The 19,066-nt window shown below is 41.4% G+C and overlaps 1 protein-coding gene across 5 annotated transcripts in view; it reads right to left on the bottom strand.

The window, feature by feature from the left end:
• LOC110518424 (protein mono-ADP-ribosyltransferase PARP14) overlaps positions 1–19,066 on the bottom strand; it is a 49,424-nt gene that overhangs the window by 18,361 nt on the left and 11,997 nt on the right. For 2 of the 5 annotated variants that reach the window (XM_090197302.1, XM_090197303.1), the window contains exons 1-2: positions 8,481–8,966; positions 5,189–5,292 (exon numbers count right to left, since the gene is read on the bottom strand). In XM_090197302.1, the coding sequence (XP_090053428.1) occupies positions 5,189–5,292; positions 8,481–8,664 (288 nt within the window). In that variant the 5' untranslated portion in view covers positions 8,665–8,966. Of the gene's footprint in view, positions 1–3,908; positions 5,139–5,188; positions 5,293–8,480; positions 8,967–19,066 lie in introns of those variants that run through there. The other 3 variants (XM_090197304.1, XM_090197305.1, XM_090197306.1) reach the window with 2 other exon arrangements.

The following is a 19,066-nucleotide window of genomic DNA, read 5'->3' as shown; positions in this document are numbered from 1 at the left end:
GAGGCCTACAAACCTGACTCAGTTACACCACCTCTGTCAGGAGGAATGGGCCAAAATTCACCCAACTGGTTGTGGGAATCTTGTGGAAGGCTACCCGAAATGTTTGACCCAAGTTTAAATTGTTTAAGGTAATGCTACCAAATACTAAGGTGTATATAGAAGATAGCCCTATTTGGTAAAATACCTAGTCCATATTGGCAAGAACAGCTCAAATATGCAAAGAGAAATGACAGCACATCATTACTTTAAGACATGAAGGTCAGTCAATCTGGAAAATTTCAAGAACTTAAGATTTCTTCAAGTGCAGTTACAAAAACCATCAGGCACCATGATAAAACTGGCTCTCATGAGGTCCGCCACAGGAAAGGAGGACCCATAGTTACCTCTGCTGCAGAGAATAAGTTCATTAGAGTTAACTGCACCTCAGATTTCAGCCCAAATTAATGTAACAGACACATGTCAACATCAACTGTTCAGAGAAGACTGCATACGGCATTAATCAGGACTTCATGGTCGAATTGCTGAAAACAAAAACACTAGTAAAAGGACGCCTATATAAAGAAGAGACTTGCTTGGGCCAAAAAACACAAGCAATGGACACCAGACTGGTGGAAATCTGTCCTTTGGTCCAAATTTGAGATTTTTGTATCCAACTGCTGTGTCTTTGTGAGACACGGAGTAGTTGAATAGATAATCTCCTTATGTGTGGTTCCCACCGTGAAGCAAGGAGGAGGAGGTGTGATGGTGTTTTGCTGGTGACACTGTCAGTGATTTTTCTTTAAATTCAAGGCACACAGCATTCTGCAGCGATACGCCATCCCATCTGGTTGTTTTTCAACAGACTGTGTAAGGGCTATTTGACCAAGGAAAGTGATGGAGTCCTGCATCAGATGACCTAGCCTCCACAATCACGTGAAGTCAACCCAATTGAGATGGTTTGGGATGAGTTGGACTGCAGAGTGAATGAAAAGCAGCCAACAAGTGCTCAGCATATGTGGGAACTCCTTCAAGACAGTTGGTTGAGAAAATGTGTCACACCCTGATCTGTTTCGCCGGTCTTTGTGCTTGTGTCCAGCCCCCTCAAGGTGTCACCCATCTGTCCCATTATCCCTTGTGTATTTATACCTGTGTTCTCTGTCTGTTGCCAGTTTGTCTCGTCAGGTTCTTACCAGCATGCTTTCCCGTTTCTCAAGTTCTTCCCTTCTGACCATTCTGTTTGATCTGACCCCGAGCCTGCCTGCCGTTCTGTACCTGCCTGACTCCGACCTGATCACGAACCTCTGCCTGTCCTCAACCTGCCCTTTGCCTGCCCCGTGATTATAATAAAGTATCTGAGAACTGTACTATCCACCTCCTGTGTCTGCATATGGGTCATATCCTGAGTTGTGATAGAATACCAAGAGTGTGCAAAGCTGTCATCAAGTCCAAGGAGTGGCTAATTTGAAGAACCTCAAATATATATATTTGGATTTGTTTAACACTTTTTTGGTTACTGCATGATTCCATATGTGCTATTTCATAGTTTTGATGTCTTCACTATTATTCTACCCAGTTAGAAAATATTAAAACTAAAAACCCTGAATGAGTATGTGTCCAAACTTTTGACTGGTACTGTACATGTAATCCAGCAAATCTTTAGTAAAACACATTTACTGTCAATATCACACTACTGTATATACGATTCAGAACAAAAGACAGCAGCAGTGAATGTGGCCTTGAAGCTGTTAGAGGGTCGGAAATGCATGCTTGAATAGTGGCCGCATTCCAGTGTGACGACTTTGCAGACGCCTATCAGATCACACAACTCCTGGATAGGTGTTGAACATTTATTTTCTTTATTTTTTATTTCACCTTTATTTAACCAGGTAGGCTGGTTGAGAACAAGCTCTCATTTACAACTGCGACCTGGCCAAGATAAAGCACAGAGTTACACATGGAGTAAACAAGAAACAAGCCAATAATACAAACAAGTCAATGACACAGTAGGAAAACAATAAAGTTTATATACAATGTGTGCAATAGGCATTAGGAGGTAGGAAATAAATAGGCCATAGGAGCGAATAATTATAATTTAGCAGATTAACACTGGAGTGATAAATGAGCAGATGATGATGTGCAAAGTAGCAGATAATTAAATAAAATAAAAACAGTATGGGGATGAGGTAGGTAGATTGGGTGGGCTATTTACAGATGGGCTATGTATAGCTGCAGCGATCGGTTAGCTGCTCAGATAGTTGATGTTTAAAGTTGGTGAGGGAAATAAGTCTCCATCTGCAGCTATTTTTGCAATTCGTTCCAGTCACTGGCAGCAGAGAACTGGAAGGAAAGGCGGCCAAATGAGGTGTTCGCTTTGGGGATGATCAGTGAGATATACCTGCTGGAACGTGTGCTACGGGTGGGTGTTGTTATCGTGACCAGTGAACTGAGATAAGGCGGAGCTTTACCTAGCATAGACTTGTAGATGACCTGGAGCCAGTGGGTCTGGTGATGAATATGTAGTGAGGGCCAGCCGACTAGAGCATACAGGTCGCAGTGGTGGGTGGTATAAGGTGATTTGGTAACAAAACAGATGGCACTGTGATAGATTGCATCCAGTTTGCTGAGTAGAGTATTGGAAGCTATTTTGTAGATGACATCGCCGAAGTCGAGGATCGGTAGGATAGTCAGTTTTACTAGGGTAAATTTGGCGGAGTGAGTGAAGGAGGCTTTGTTGCAAAATAGAAAGCCGATTCTAGATTTGATTTTGGATTGGAGATGTTTAATATGAGCCTGGAAGGAGAGTTTACAGTCTAACCAGACACCTAAGTATTTATAGTTGTCCACATATTTTTAGGTCGGAACCGTCCAGGGTGGTGACGCTAGTCGGGCGGGTGCGGGCAGTGAACGGTTGAAAAGCATGCATTTGGTTTCACTAGCGTTTAAGAGCAGTCGGAGGCCACGGGAGGAATGTTGTATGGCATTGAAGCTCGTTTGGAGGTTAGTTAGCACAGTGTCCAAGGAGGGGCCAGAGGTATACAGAATGGTATTGTCTGCGTAGAGGTGGATCAGGAAATCGCCTGCAGCAAGAGCGACATCATTGATATACACAGAAAAGAGTCAGCCCGGGAATTGAACCCTGTGGTACCCCCATAGAGACTGCCAGAGGTCCGGACAAAATGGAGTGGAGGTGTATTTGGAGGGCAAGTTGGTCAGGATAATGTCTATGAGGGTGCCCATGTTTACGGATTCAGGTTCTGCTGTTGACATGCATGAAACCAAGGCTTTTTCGATCACAGAAGTCTACAAATGAGGGTGCCTGGGGACACGCAGGGCCTGGGTTTACCTCCACATCACCTTTGGAACAGAGGTGGAGTAGGATGAGGGTACGGCTAAAGGCTATCAAAACTGGTCGCCTAGAGAGTTGGGGACAAAGAATAAAAGAAGCAGATTTCTGGGCGTGGTAGAATAGATTCAGGGTATAATGTGCAGACAGGGTTATGGGGGGGTGCGGGTACAGCGGAGGTAAGCCCAGGCACTGAGTGATGATAAGAGATGTTGTATCTCTGGACATGCTGTTTATAATGGGTGAGATCACCGAATGTGTGTGAGGTGGGACAAAGGAGGTATCAGAGGTATGATGAGTGAACTAGGGGCTCCATTGTAAACTGAAACAATGATAACTAACCTAAACAACAGTATACAAAGCATATTGACATTTGAGAGAGACATACAGCGAGGCATAAAGTAATCACAGGTGTTGATTGGGAGAGCTAGCTAAGACAACAACGGGTGAGACAACAACAGCTAATCAGCTAAAAACAACAGGTAAAATGGCGATGACTGGGCAGAGAGGGTCGGTTAACTACACAAAGAGCCTGAGTTTGCGGCTGGGGCCGACAGATAAACAAAAAATAAACAGAATAGAGTACCGTGATTAATGGACAGTCCAGCAGGCATCAGCTACGTAGATAAGTGATCACAGGGTCCAGGGGGCAGCAATAGATGGAACAGGGAAGCAGTGGAGTAGTCGCTAGCACGCGGGCGACAAGGCGTTTAAAGTTAGTAGCCCGGGGCTAGTAGAAGCGTCTGCTACGAGGTCGGACGGAGGCCGGTTGAAGGCACAGCGGATGGAGTATTCGTCGGCAGACCAGTCGTGGTGGTGCGGCGGGGCGCCGTGTTGACAAAGGATCCAAGCCAGATGGCGAAAGAGGTGTTGTAGTAATTTAGTTTGCGCCCTGCTCACGGCTAACTGGTGCTAGCTTCGGGGCAGGGGCATTAGCCACTTTAGCCACTCGGTAGCAGCGGTGATCCGGTGCCAAGGTCCAGAGCTTAAGGCAAGGATCCGGTGTAGTAGTGTGTTCTAGCCGTGTTTTGCGTATGCAACCAGGTGATGAATGCATGTACCCAGGAGACAACAACCTTGCCTCAGAGCCAGCTCCTTCTTGGCCTCTTGGTCAGCAAATCCAAGTGGATTATTGTTAGTTCAAAGTGGTGACCCCAAAACAAAGATATATAAAAACAAAACAACAAAGAGGCTAAACTAAAGAGGGTAAGTAACAAAAAAACAACACCAACACTGGCTGGACGAGAGGCCTCTGGCCAAAGGTGAACAACTGATTAGGCCCGTGAGGTGGGCCTCAGGGATAGCTTCGGTACTGGGTAACTCGGAGGTTGCTAGCTAGCTGTGAAGATCAGGAGTAATCGTCCAGGGATTACGGCAGTAATCCGGCGTTGTAGTGGAGAGACAGTCCGATACTGGTAGGCTGGCGAGTATTATGCTGGCAAAAAAAAAGGCTGGTATCTGTGCAGCAGGTAAAGCCCGCTAGTAGCGGTTAACAATGACTAAATAGCTTGCACACTAATTAGCTGGTTAGCTTCTGATGGCTAGGTGGTTCTTGCTATAAGGTCTAAAAATAAAAAATAATAGCGGTTCCGAACCACATTGGGTGAGGCAGGTTACCGGAAGGTATAATTGAACTAAAATGGAAGAGAGATTGAAAATAAAATTGAAATATATACAAAAAAGACGAAAAATACACAAGTACACGAGAGGATGAACAAAACACATCTGCACTGCTACGCCATCTTGGATGAACATATCCAGTAACCACATCATATGATATAGCAATCTGATGCCTGACTGTGCAGATGATGTCTGCAATACTGTCTGCCTGGAATGCAACCACTATCAGGGAGGGGCCAAGCTTACCTGTGCAATTGTGACCTCATCTGATGGTAGACGAAGATTCAGTTTAAGCACACCTTGATCCAACTTGATCTTGTGTTCTTGCTTTTCAAGAACCATCTGCCTCACTGTGTGTGGAAAAGAAAATTACTTTTGCCTTGTACTAAAGCTTCAAAGTTTGAAACTAGTAAATAAAAATCACAGACGTGGGACTGTTCAGTATAATATCAAATTGTTACTTCAGGGGAGAGGAATTTGTAGCAATTCCCCTCAGATTAAAGACATTCTGAGATTTGAAAAAGAGCAAAATGGTGTCCATGTCACTTGCTTTGTTATAAAGATGAGCAATGGGGCCAAATGTACCCCCTCTCAAATTCATAGACAGCATTCTATATGCAAAGACAGAGTCATCCAACAGATAGTATTACCCATGTTTATAATATTATGTAGAATGAGGGATATCTTGAAAGATTTTTTATCACTGTTTATACAAGGGAATTATAGTCTGTATTAAACAATTCAATAATATATGTCTTATTGATCACTATCTTTGTGTATATGGTATTAACCCATTAAGGATGCAACCTCTAATTGCATTGAAATTATATTATTATTATTGTCATTATTATTAATATTAAGCCTAACTACATGGTCTGTAACCTGATTTGGTGTGTGCATAAATGAGAGGTAAGCGTATGCGACCAGGTGATGAATGCATGTACCCAGGAGACAACAACCTTGCCTCAGAGCCTCTTGGTCAGCAAATCCAAGTGGATTATTGTTAGTTCAAAGTGGTGACCCCAAAACAAAGATATATAAAAACAAAACAACAAAGAGGCTAAACTAAAGAGGGTAAGTAACAAAAAAACAACACCAACACTGGCTGGACGAGAGGCCTCTGGCCACAGAATGCCAATCATCTTGATGCTATCAGCTGTTATGCTTATTAGGCTTCTTGGCAGAGCACAGCCTGTGACCTGGTTGGTGCTGTCACCTGGGGATTGAGTGTTGACCTGAGTGTCACCTGAGTGTGTGGAAGTTTTCTTGTCTATGTCCTAACACTAAACTTCCGCCCCATATCATAACATCTATTATTATTATTAATAATGAATGTTACCAAGTACAAGGACATTCTTCACTGGAAAGTACCATGTAATGTGTTGGTCCCATGTTGCGCGAGCTGAAATAAAATATCCCAGAAATGTTCCATATGCCAAAATGCTTCTCTATCATATTTTGTACATCCTGTTAGTGAGCATTTCTCCTCTGCCAATATAATCCATCCACTTGAAAGATGTGGCATATCAAAAAGCTGCTTAAACAGCATGATCCTTACACAGGTGCACCTTGTGCTGGGGACAATAAAAAGCCACTAAAATGTGCAGCTTTGTCACACAACACAATGCCACAGATGTGAGCGTGCAATTGGCATGCTGATTGCAGGAATGTTCAGCAGAGCTATTGCCAGAGAATGTAATGTCAATTTCTTTATCATAAGCTGCCTCCAAGGTCGTTTTAGAAAATTTGGCAGTACCTCCAACCAGCCTCATAACCGCAGACCGCAGATATGGCGTTGAGTGAGTGAGCAGTTTGCTGATGTCAACGTTGTGAACAAAGTGCCCCACGATGGCAGTTGGGTTATGGTATGGGCAGGCATAAGCTACGGACAACGAACACAATTGCATTTTATTGATGGTAATATGAATGCACAGAGATACCGTGACGAGACCCTGAGGCCCATTGTCCTGCCATTCGTCCTCCACCATCCCTTCATGTTTCAGCATGATAATGCACAGCCCCATGCAAGGTTCTGTACACAATTCCTGGAAGGAGAAAATGTCCCAGGTCTTCCATGGCCTTTATACTCACCAGACATGTCACCCATTAAGCATGTTTGGGATGCTCTGGATTGACATGTACGACAGGATTTTCCAGTTCCTGCCAATATCCAACAACTTTACACAGCCATTGAAGAGGAGTGGGACAACATTCCACGTTCCACAATCAACTCTATGCGAAGGAGCTGCGTCGCACTGCATGAGGCAAATGATGGTCACACCAGATACTGACTGGTTTTCTGATCCACACCCCTACCTTTTTTGAAGGTATCTGTGACCAACAGATGCATATCTGTTTTCCCAATCATGTGAAATCCATAGATTAGGGTCTAATTTATTTATTTAAATGGAGTGATTTCTTTATATGAACCGAGACTCAGTAAAATCTTTGAAATTGATGCATGTTGCATTTATAGTTTTATTCAGTATATTTCCATAATGTGATTTTAGTGCCAAAGATGATATTTTTTTATAACCCTGTTAGGAGTTGATGTTATTCTTCAATAACACAGACCCTAAAGCAAATCAGGGGGAGAAAAATAGATTTGTTCAAAGAGATCAAATCATAGTTGTTATGCTGGGAAGCAGATGGTAGATGTTTATTATTCCCTGTCCTCAATGGTTTCTCCTTTGAACAAAGAGACAGGATGTAGTTTATAACCCAACCCTAGCCAGTGGTAGACCAATTAGAATTCCATCTCAGTCTCCAGACTTCAAACCTATTGAAAACCAGTGGTTTGAATTGAAGAGGGCAGTCCATAGGCTCAGACGAAGGATATCAAGGATCTGGAAAGACTCCATATTGAGGAATGGTCTATGATCCCTCCTAATGTCTTCTCTAATCTCATAAAATATTTGAGAAAATTGGTCCTGAGCCAGCTCCTTCTTGATCGGCCAGTTCAAGCAGATCATTTTTTGTTCAGAGTTCGTGACCCAAAATAAACATATATTAAAAGGAAATAACAAAGAGGCATGCAAGTAAATAAATACAATTAAAATAGAGAGCAGCTCGCTTACTAATTAACAATGTAACATTATACAATATCTTAACTTGTTTTTCAGGTTTATCATGGTTTTCTTAAAGATAGACAAGCTGAGCTCATGATGTATAGGTCTGCCAAGTATGCTCAAAGTGAAACTAGAAAGAACATGCAACACGTGTATAGTATTTAAATACAGTTTCACTTTCTATTTGAAATCATGTGCAAAATGTTAGTGTGTAATGAAAAACTTTTGTTTTACAAGAACAGTGTCATGCCCTACAGTAGTTTAAAAAATAGCAATGCTGATTTACATAAGGTTTTCTCATTTGAATGGAATGACAATCAAGGGCTTCTTACTTGGTATTGTTTCATATTTGATGTATTTTTAGATTAACATAACAGCCTTTTGTATTTACTTTCCATTATTTAGAATATCTATGATAAAAGATCATGACCTAATTTGTGGAAAAAATGACTGGCCTTTTTATAACTTACCCTCTGCAGTCCGGAACCACACAACTGCTCCTTGTCCTTTTGAGATTTCATATTCAACTAGACAATCACCGCCGTTGGATGACTTTTTACTTTGAAAATATTTAACCAACTTGTTTTTTAGTTTAGGAATATCTGGGTTTCCTTCGAGCTCAACAAGCACGGAAAATAAGTATGATTCTGCCATTGCTGCTGGACACGAACTGAACAAATTTACTGCAGGGTGGGTGTCTTGGTTCTAGTTTCACTTTCGCTTCTTGCTCTATTCATAATGAGAACAAAAGCGCAAGTCATTCAAACACCACATGGCCAAAAGTATGTGGACAGGCGTTCAAATGAGTGGATTCAGCTATTTCAGCCACACCTGTTGCTGACAGGTGAATAAAATCGAGCACACAGCCATGCAATCTTCATAGACAATCATTGGCAGTAGAATGGCCCGTATTGAGGAGCTCAGTGACATTCAACGTGGCACCGTCATAGGATGCCACTTTTACAACAAGTCAGTTTGTCAACTTTCTGGCCTGTTAGAGCAGCCCCTGTCAACTGTAAGTGCTTCTAGGAGCAACAATGGCTCAGCCAGCCGTGAAGTGGTAGGCCACACTTGTTCACAGAATGGGAACACTGTCACAGTTCTGACCTTAGTTCCTTTGTTATGTCTTTGTTTTAGTTTGGTCAGGGCGTGAGTTGGGTTGGGTAGTCTATGTTCTTTTTTCTATGTTGTGTTTATGTGTTTGGCCTGGTATGGTTCTCAGTCAGAGGCAGGTGTAGTTCATTGTCTCTGATTGAGAATCATACTTAGGTAGCCTTTTCCCACCTGTGTTTGGTGGTTGATTATTTTCTATTTTAGTGTTTTACAGGACTGTTTCGGTTTTCGTTTATTTTCACGTTATTTTGTATTTCAGTGTTCAGTATAATAAATCATCATGAACACATACCACGCTGCGCATTGGTCCGACATTTCAAACTCCTCCTCAGAGGAGGACTAAGAATTCCGTTACAGAATAACCCACCAACCAAGGACCAAGCAGCGTTGTATCGGGCAGCAGCAATCTCTGGACTCATGGACTTGGGAGGAGATTTTGGATGGAAAAGGACCCTGGGCACAGGCTGGGGAAAGATGAGCTGCGGCGATATGAGGAGGCAGCACGGCAGCGCGACAGGCAGCCCCAATATTTTTTGGGGGGAAGGCACACGGGGAGTCTGGCAGAGTCAGGTTGGAGACCTGAGCTCACTCCTCGTGCTTACTGAAAGTAGCGCAGTACTGGTCAGGCACCATGTTATGCGGTCAAGCGTACGGTGTCGGCCAACCCCCCACAAGTGTCAAGCGAGAGTGTGCATCCAGCAAGGGCGTGTTGTGCCAGCCCAGCGTGTTTGGTCTCCAGTACGCCGTTTCGTCCGGCGCTGCGTGCTGTGTCTCCAGGGCACTGGGAGGGTGCAGTGTGTCCTATGCCTGCGCTCCGTTACAACCACAGAGTGCTAAAGCGCGTAGCGTGTAAAAATGGTGTGTCCTCGGTTGCAACACTCACTACCGAGTTCCAAACTGCCTCTGGAAGCAACGTCAGCACAAGAACGGTTCATTTAGAGCTTCATGAAATGTGTTTCTATGGCCAAGCAGCCACACACAGGTCTAAAATCCCCATGCGTGATCCCAAGCGTCGGCTGGAGTGGTGTTAACCTCGCCATTATTGGACTCAGTAGCAGTGGAAACCCATTCTCTGGAATGATGAATCACGCCTCACCATCTGGCAGTCGAACGGACAAATCTGGGTTTGGCGGATGCCAGGAGAACGCTACCTGCCCCAATGCATAGTGTCAACTATAAAGTTTGGTGGAGGAGAAATAATGATCTGGGGCTGTTTTTCATGCTTCAGTCTCGGCCTTGAATGAGATGTTGGACAAGCAGGTGTCCACATACTTTTTTTTATTTACAAGTACAGTAGTTTAAAAAACAAATACAAAAATGCAGATTTATATAAGATTTTCCCATTTGAATTGAATGAGAATCAAGGGCTTCTTCCTTTGTATTATTTCATATTTTACTTTCATAAAAGCCTCTTGTATTTACTTTCCATTATTTAGAATATCTATGATAAAACATCATAACCTAATTTGTATAATTTTTTTTGTTGACTTTTTATAACTTACCCTCTGCAGTCCGAAACTGCACAACTGCTCCTTGTCCTTTTGAGATTTCATATTCAACTAGACAATTACCGACGTTGGATGACTTTTTACTTTGAAAATATTTAACCAACTTGTTTTTTAGTTTACGAAAATCTGGATTTCTTTCAAGCTCAACCAGCACGGAAAATAATTATGCTTCTGCCATTCTGTGGCGACCCGTTATTCCGGGCAGGTGGGGCAGAGACCCACCTGTTTTGAGCCCCACTTGTTTTGCTAGAAAAATAAAAAATATATTTTTAAATAATTGTTTTTTTGGGGGGGGGTTGTTGATAAGGGAATTTATATGTTTAAGGTAATGACTAAAGAATTCCACCCTGAAACGTAATTATTAGATTATCTTCTTATGGCTGAGATCCGCTAACGGGATCGATATGACAACAGCCAGTGAAATTGCAGGGCGCCAAATTCAAACAACATAAATCTCTTTATTAAAATTCCTCAAACATACAAGTATCTTATACCATTTTTAAGGTAATCTTGTTGTTAATCCCACCACAGTGTCCGATTTCAAAAAGGCTTTACAGCGAAGCACACCAAACGATTATGTTAGGTCACCGCCAAGTCACAGAAAAACACAGCCATTTTTCCAGCCAAAGAAAAAACACTGTCATTTTTCCAGACAAAAAGCAGAAATAGAGATAAAATTAATCACTAACCTTTGATGATCTTCATCAGATGACACTCATAGGACTTCATGTTACACAACACATGTATGTTTTGTTCAATAAAGTGCATATTTATATCCAAAAATCTAATTTTACATTGGCGTGTTATGTTCAGTAGTTCCAAAACATGTGGTGATTTTGCAAAGAGCCACACAAATTCACAGAAATACTCATAATAAACATTGATAAAAGATACAACTATTATACATGGAAATTTAGATAAACTTCTCCTTAATGCAACCGCTGTGTCAGATTTAAAAAAAACTTTACGGAAAAAGCATACCATGCAATAATCTGAGTTCAGCGCTCAGAGACCAAAGCAGCCAAACAAATATCCGCCATGTGGAGTCCACAGAAGTCAGAAATAGCATTATAAATATTCACTTACCTTTGAGGATCTTCATCAGAATGCACTCCGAGGAATCCCAGTTCCACAATCAATGTTTGATTTGTTCGTAATTTATGTCCAAATACCTCCTTTTTATTAGTGTGTTCAGCCCAGTAATCCAAATTCATGACGCGTGAGCAGACGGCCAGACTAAAAGTCAAAAAGTTCCGTTGCATGTCATAGAAACATGTCAAACGAAGTATAGAATCAATCTTTAGGATGTTTTTAACATAAATCTTCAATAATGTTCCAACCGGAGAATTCCTTTGTCTGTAGAAATGCAATGGAAAGCAAGCTAACTTTCACATGAACGCGCATGGTCAGCTCATGGCTGCTGGCAGACCTCTGACTCATTCCCCTTTCATTCGGCCCCCCTTCACAAGGTTCTAAAGGACCTAAAGAACAAGGTTCTAAAGACTGTTGACATCTAGTGGAAGCCTTAGGAAGTGCAAGATGACAATTTCCCACTGTATCTTCAATCGGGGATGAGTTGAAAAGCTACAAACCTCAGATTTCCCACTTCCTGTTTGGATTGTTTCTCAGGTTTTTGCCTGCCATATGAGTTCTGTTATACTCACAGACATCATTCAAACAGTTTTAGAAACTTCAGATTGTTTCCAATCCAAATATACTAATAATATACATATATTAGCAACTGAGACTGAGTAGCAGGCAGTTTATTCTGGGCACCTCTGGGCACCTTATTCATCCAAGCTACTCAATACTGCCCCCAGCCATAACAAGTTATGTAACATGTATAATGAATAATTAGACAAACTTAACTATTAGTAATTATTCGATTATGTAATATGTATAATGAATTAGAATGATAAACTTCAGTCTAATACGGTTTGGTCGAGACAAGTAGAAATGTGTGTGTGACTAAGAAAATACAGAGAACAATTAAACTGTGCATGACCTGACCTGGTTAGAACTCTGAGAAACTTACGTCAGGAAAGGGAGTCCTGTCAAGGTCCCTCTAATCTCGGGAGGATGGAACTGCCAGCTTTGTAGTGATAAACGAATGGTGAGAACTATGGGGAAAGATACATCCCACCTACTGTTTGTGTGTCTGTATGTGCGTGTAGGAGGTAGGGAGAGGGTGAGTTATAAAACGGCATGTCTTTGTATTTTGGACTTCAGAACGTTCTCGTGAATAGCTTTACGGACCTTTTGCATAAACTGAGTCTTTGCCTAATTATTATTAAACCCAGGGTCTTACAAACCTCGGGGATTGGTCAAAGCTTAAATAGGTGTTAGTTATTATCATGGGGATTGAAAGTTCTTGTGACAGTTTGGTCCAGATCTCAATATCTTTTTCTGTCGTTCCATGGAGACTGTCACGCCCTGACCTTAGATATCTCTGCTTTTCTGTATATTTTGGTTAGGTCAGGGTGTGACTAGGGTGGGTACTCTAGTTTTTGTAAGTCTAGGGTTGTTGTATGTCTAGGGGTTTTTGTATGTCTATGTTGGCTTGATATGGTTCCCAATCAGAGATAGCTGTTTATCATTGTCTCTGATTGGGGATCATATTTAGGTAGCCATTTTCCTAATTTGTGTTGTGGGATCTTGTCTATGTATAGTGCACACCAGTAGCTTCACGTCTAGTTTGGTTGTTTGTTGTTTTGTTCAGTGAGTTTCAGTTTCTTAAAATATGTGGAACTCTATGCACGCTGCGCCTTGGTCTCATCATTACGACGATCGTGACAGAGACACCAAAACCGTGCATGGGTGCATGAAATATCTGTAGATTAAAGACCTGGCCCCAGTCTGAGGGTTCTTTACAGGCCGGTGGTGAACTGGTGCATGACAGAAACGGTGACGAGATCCAACCAACAATGAAACCTCAGCTGCAAAAATAATGTCAGTGCTCTTTATTCATGGATACATGGGATAATATCTGTATGATTGCCTTAAGGGTCGGAGCAAAATACCAGCCTTAGTAAAGTTGAACATTTATTTTGAGGCCGTTAACTCTACAGCTACAGCACTCACCAGTTTTCTTCCCAGAAGTCCATAGGTCATCCCTGTAGACTGACCAAAACGAATGCCTTACAGCTAAGTTATCAACTTAGAATAGTACCCTAAGCAACACCCCGCAAATTAGGAAAGCCCTAGATATGACATTAGACAATGCCATGATAGGGTAATTTTGCCAAGACCATGGACGTAGATAGAATACAGTCCAATTAGATGATTAAGGGGGCATAACTATATTTTGTTTTGTTTATGCTTTCGTTCATTTTGTTTCATTTTCTTCGGCACATAGAAAGTGATAGAGCCATAAACAACTTCCCCATAAAACCATCAGTTAGTGCCACAATGCCACTCATTTGGGAGGAAATGTAATGATATATTTAATGAGTGTGCGTTGTTAACATCTGCCTAAGTTACTGCCCAGATCTTCCAGTCTGGACGACCAGACGACGGGTACGGAACGGCGATCCCAATCCTGACATCCGCTGCCCAGCCATGGAGCTGACTTGTTCCTTTGCAGACACCCTACCAGGGTCGACCACACCAGAGGGGGGACTGCAACAGCGATCACCAACTGGACATCTGCTGTCCAGCCATGGAGTGGACTTAATTCGCCTACCAGGGTTTCTGCGAACATGCAGGTTAATTTGCAACATGCAGGTTAATTGCAAGATTGAACCCACTGTCATGACGTTGGCCTGGGGGTAGGTTTATGACAGTCATAAATACCTCTTCCCCCCCTTTTCCTCACTCTACCCTTCTGATGTTACATTTGCAAAACCCTTGGTTAACATATAGATTCTGGGAACATCAGAAGGTGGGGGGAAATGAACTATATTCTGGTAATCAGACCAATTGAACATATGCGGTGGTACTTAATGAATATGATGTCAGTTCATGGAAAGTCTACACATCAGAGTTATCAGATTCACGTGGAATTGTTGTTCAACTTAAATGCTTGAATATGAAATGTTTTGTGATGGGTTGAAATGTGATTTTAGCTTCTAAAATGTGAGATATGATAAGATCTCTGCTCACTCAGTGGCCCGCCCATGTGAAGAGACATTGTTTGTAAACTATGAAACACACTCCTTTTCTCCCTTCCTATATAAAGCCTTGACGACAATATATCCTCCTGTTCCGAAGATGTGAGGACGACGGTCTGATGTCAGAATGGTTCAGATAATACCTACAGAACGAAGCCAATATCAGCGTGAGCTTTGGTTGCGAATGGTATCACACAACGACGTTACTACAACGTATCCAATTGACCACCAGAGACATTCTTCAAAGGACTCGGTTGGGCAACACGGCCTTCCATCTACCACCAACCTACCGAAGCGCAGCTCAGAGTAAATATTTATTGCATTTTCCTTTCCAAATGGGTGGTAATTTAGAATGCATAAGATACTGTATTTACGATAGCACAGCTTCTTCCCTTTGTTCCTCAGTCTTCCCGCTCTTTCACTCAAACCCAGACCCTTTTCTTTTGTGTAACAAGCTGTCATCTCTGTTCCGCCCGCTAGGGACGTTTTCCTTTATGGCATAATTTGTAATCAAGTTATGATTTAATTATGTGTATGTGTAATTCTGTGTGATTAGTTAGGTATTTAGTAAATAAATGATTAAACCCAATTTTGTATTGCTGATTCAACTTGGGAGCCAGGGTTCGTGCAGATAACCAAGAATTTACAACTTTCAGATGAGACTGAATTAAGATGACGATTAATATTGACTGCTATTGATGTAAAATATTACTAGGCCTTTAAGAGTTTATTGGGAAGATAACAGCTCTATAAATATTATTTAATGGTTCCCCGACTCTCTAGCTAATTACATTTACATGATTAGCTCAATCAGGTAATATTAATTACGGAGAAATTATTTTATAGAATAGCATGTCATATCACTTAATCCGGCATAGCCAAAGACACAACACATTGTTTGCTAGATGGTTACACTAGTGCATTCAGAGCCAGCTAGTGGCTAGCTACACTACAAACTTAATTTACCAGGTTCCCGTGAAGCAATTATGATGACAATCCACCACAACATACCTGAGATTGGCCTGATTAGCAACGGGTAGACTGTAATGAATTTAATTGTGTATTAAAAACCCAGTTGGAGATCATTGTTTGGGGTTTTCTCCAGTGGTTTGAATGGGGAATTGGGCTTCCTGGTAAAATGTTGACAGAGGTTGCAACAGTAACCTAGGTGGTGGGCTAAACAAAAGGTAAATTGAAAGTAAAGGTTTTGGAATCAATTAAGAATATTATCAATGGTCAGAGGTTTAGAGACATAGATACTATATACAGTACTAGGGCTGGGCAATATGGCCGAAATATTATATCACGGTATTTATTTATTTTTTACGGTATGATGGTATTTTATGTTTTTTAATAATAACATTTCTAAATCTGCCCTGAGTAGTGCGTGACCCTAGGGTGGCAACACATACATTCTAAGTGATTTCAATGGATGTTTCTCCATTCTGATAATTTCATACTGTTCAATTCAACTTCAACCCCAAAAAGTCATACTTTTCATAGATTTCTGCATATGAGATCATTTCTACACTTCTACACATTGGGTTGCACGATATGGGAAAGCAATCTGTGCCTTATTTTTAACCAAATGTTGCAATTTGACTTGCGATTTAGAGCAAAACACTTGGGTTAACTGTTGGAATCACGAAAATAGAATGTATATTCTAATTATATAGTTTGAATATAATAGTGGACACTTTTAATACAGTGTTGTTTGACATGACAACGAATGAAAATGCCAGGGAGGAGTTATTGTGACAGGGTAGGAACTAAAGTGTTGATAAGTGTTTCCTAAGGGACCCGATAATCTTTGGCTACATTGAATGTTTTCTCTTAGCTACTTCATGTAGTTAACATATACTCGCTTTGCGTTTACCTCTTTAATTTAGAAGATACTGTTGCACAAACAACATGCTGATTTAGGTCTACACCATCACTGGTACTATCAGGCTGTATAGCTAATTATGCTTGCTCTTACTCAGGAACATCCGCTAACCCCATTCCGTACAAATGTGCGCAACCGCAACATTCAAACGAGGCTGCAAAGAAAACTAATGGAACTGTAGCGACTATGTTGACATCAAAATCTGAGGTTTCTATGTTTCTATTCAAGCATTGATTAACATGGTAATGGCTCTATAGTATTGGAGAAAAGTTGAAAAAAACTGACCCCTCTAACGATGTATGTTACATCGTGACGTGTCATGGCATAACGTACAGCACGCATAGAGCAACTAATTCTGTCTTACAGCCTCTCTCCACCAGGTGCAGCACTTCTCTCACCACTTAAAAACAAGAAAAAGACAGGGACAGGGTAAGGGGGATACCTAGTCATTTTTTGCATCATCAATGCAAGCTATCATGACTCTCAAAAGACGTTGTTTACTTCTGAAGATCACTTTAGGACCTCCCTAAAAACCCGATTCAAATTCGACACAAACCTTCAAATAGGTATGTACAGTTGAAGTCTAAAGTTTACATACACTTTGGTTGGAGTCATTAAAACTTCTCTGGGATATGTGGGACGCTAGCGTCCCACCGAGCCAGCAGCCAGTGAAATTGCAGGGCACACTCAAAACAACAGAAATCTCATAAATAAAATTCCTGAAACATACAAGTATTATACACCATTTTAAATATAAACTTCTCATTAATCCAGCCACAGTGTCTGATTTCAAAAATGCTTTACAGCGATAGCACACCTTGTGATTATGTTAGGTCAGCACCTAGCCACAGAAAAACATGCAGCCATTTTCCAAAGAAGGAGAGGTGTCACAAAAGTCAGAAATAGCATTATAAATATTCACTTACCTTTGATGATCTTCATCGGAATGCACTCCCAGGAATCCGAGCTCCACAATAAATGTTTGTTGTGTCCATCATTTATGTCCAAATACTTCCTTTTTGTTTGCACGTTTAGCCCAGTAATCCAAATGCTCAATGCGTGATCACTTAGTTCAGACGAAAAGTTAAAAAAAGTTATATTACAGTTCGTAGAAACATGTCAAATGATGTATAGAATCAATCTTTAGGATGTTTTTATCATAAATCTTCAATAATGTTTCAACTGGACAATTCCTTTGTCTTTAGAAATTAAAAGGAACGCAGCTAACTCTCACGGCAGCACGCCTGACTTAGCTCATGGCATTCTGCCAGACACCTGATTCAAACAGCTCTTATTCTCTCCCCCTTCACAGTAGAAGCCTTAAACAAGGTTCTAAAGACTGTTGACATCGAGTGGAAGCCTTAGGAAGTGCAATATGGACACTGTATATTGAATAGGCAAAGAATTGAAAACCTACAAACCTCAGATTTCCCACATCCTGTTTGGATTTTTTTCTCAGGTTTTTGCCTGCCATATAAGTAGCAACATTTATTAAATGATCTTTGATTAGGGTTAAGCTTGGGATAGATTTATTCAGATTTTGATTAATATCTTAAGGTGATAATGAAATGCTAAAATTCCTACACAATGAGAAGATTTTGTAATGTAAGAGATTTGCAACTTTGGGTGCATTTGTAAATTCACTCTAGAGTGTCAGAATGCACTCAGAGTGTGCTCTGGGCGTTTGTAAATTCACTCTAGAGTGTCAGAATGCACTCAGAGTGTGCTCTGGGCGTTTGTAAATTCACTCTAGAGTGTCAGAATGCACTCAGAGTGTGCTCTGGGCGTTTGTAAATTCACTCTAGAGTGTCAGAATGCACTCAGAGTGTGCTCTGGGCGTTTGTAAATTCACTCTAGAGTGTCAGAATGCACTCAGAGTGTGCTCTGGGCGTTTGTAAATTCACTCTAGAGTGTCAGAATGCACTCAGAGTGTGCTCTGGGCGTTTGTAAATTCACTCTAGAGTGTCAGAATGCACTCAGAGTGTGCTCTGGGCGTTTGTAAATTCACTCTAGAGTGTCAGAATGCACTCAGAGTGTGCTCTGGGCGTTTGTAAATTCACTCTAGAGTGTCAGAATGCACTCAGAGTGTGCTCTGGGCGTTTGTAAATTCACTCTAGAGTGTCAGAATGCACTCAGAGTGTGCTCTGGGCGTTTGTAAATTCACTCTAGAGTGTCAGAATGCACTCAGAGTGTGCTCTGGGCGTTTGTAAATTCACTCTAGAGTGTCAGAATGCACTCAGAGTGTGCTCTGGGCGTTTGTAAATTCACTCTAGAGTGTCAGAATGCACTCAGAGTGTGCTCTGGGCGTTTGTAAATTCACTCTAGAGTGTCAGAATGCACTCAGAGTGTGCTCTGGGCGTTTGTAAATTTAGAACGTTGTCAGATTAGAGTAGCGTTGGAACTTTGAGTCTTGGAATAGGGTTGATCCGAGCATTCTGACC

This window comes from Oncorhynchus mykiss, chromosome 13, assembly GCF_057628025.1.
Source record: "Oncorhynchus mykiss isolate SJ-2025 chromosome 13, ASM5762802v1, whole genome shotgun sequence".
In the NCBI taxonomy this organism is placed as follows: Eukaryota; Metazoa; Chordata; class Actinopteri; order Salmoniformes; family Salmonidae; genus Oncorhynchus; species Oncorhynchus mykiss.
The sequence above is the reverse complement of the archived record's forward strand: the minus strand, read 5'-3'. Positions and strand labels throughout refer to the sequence as shown.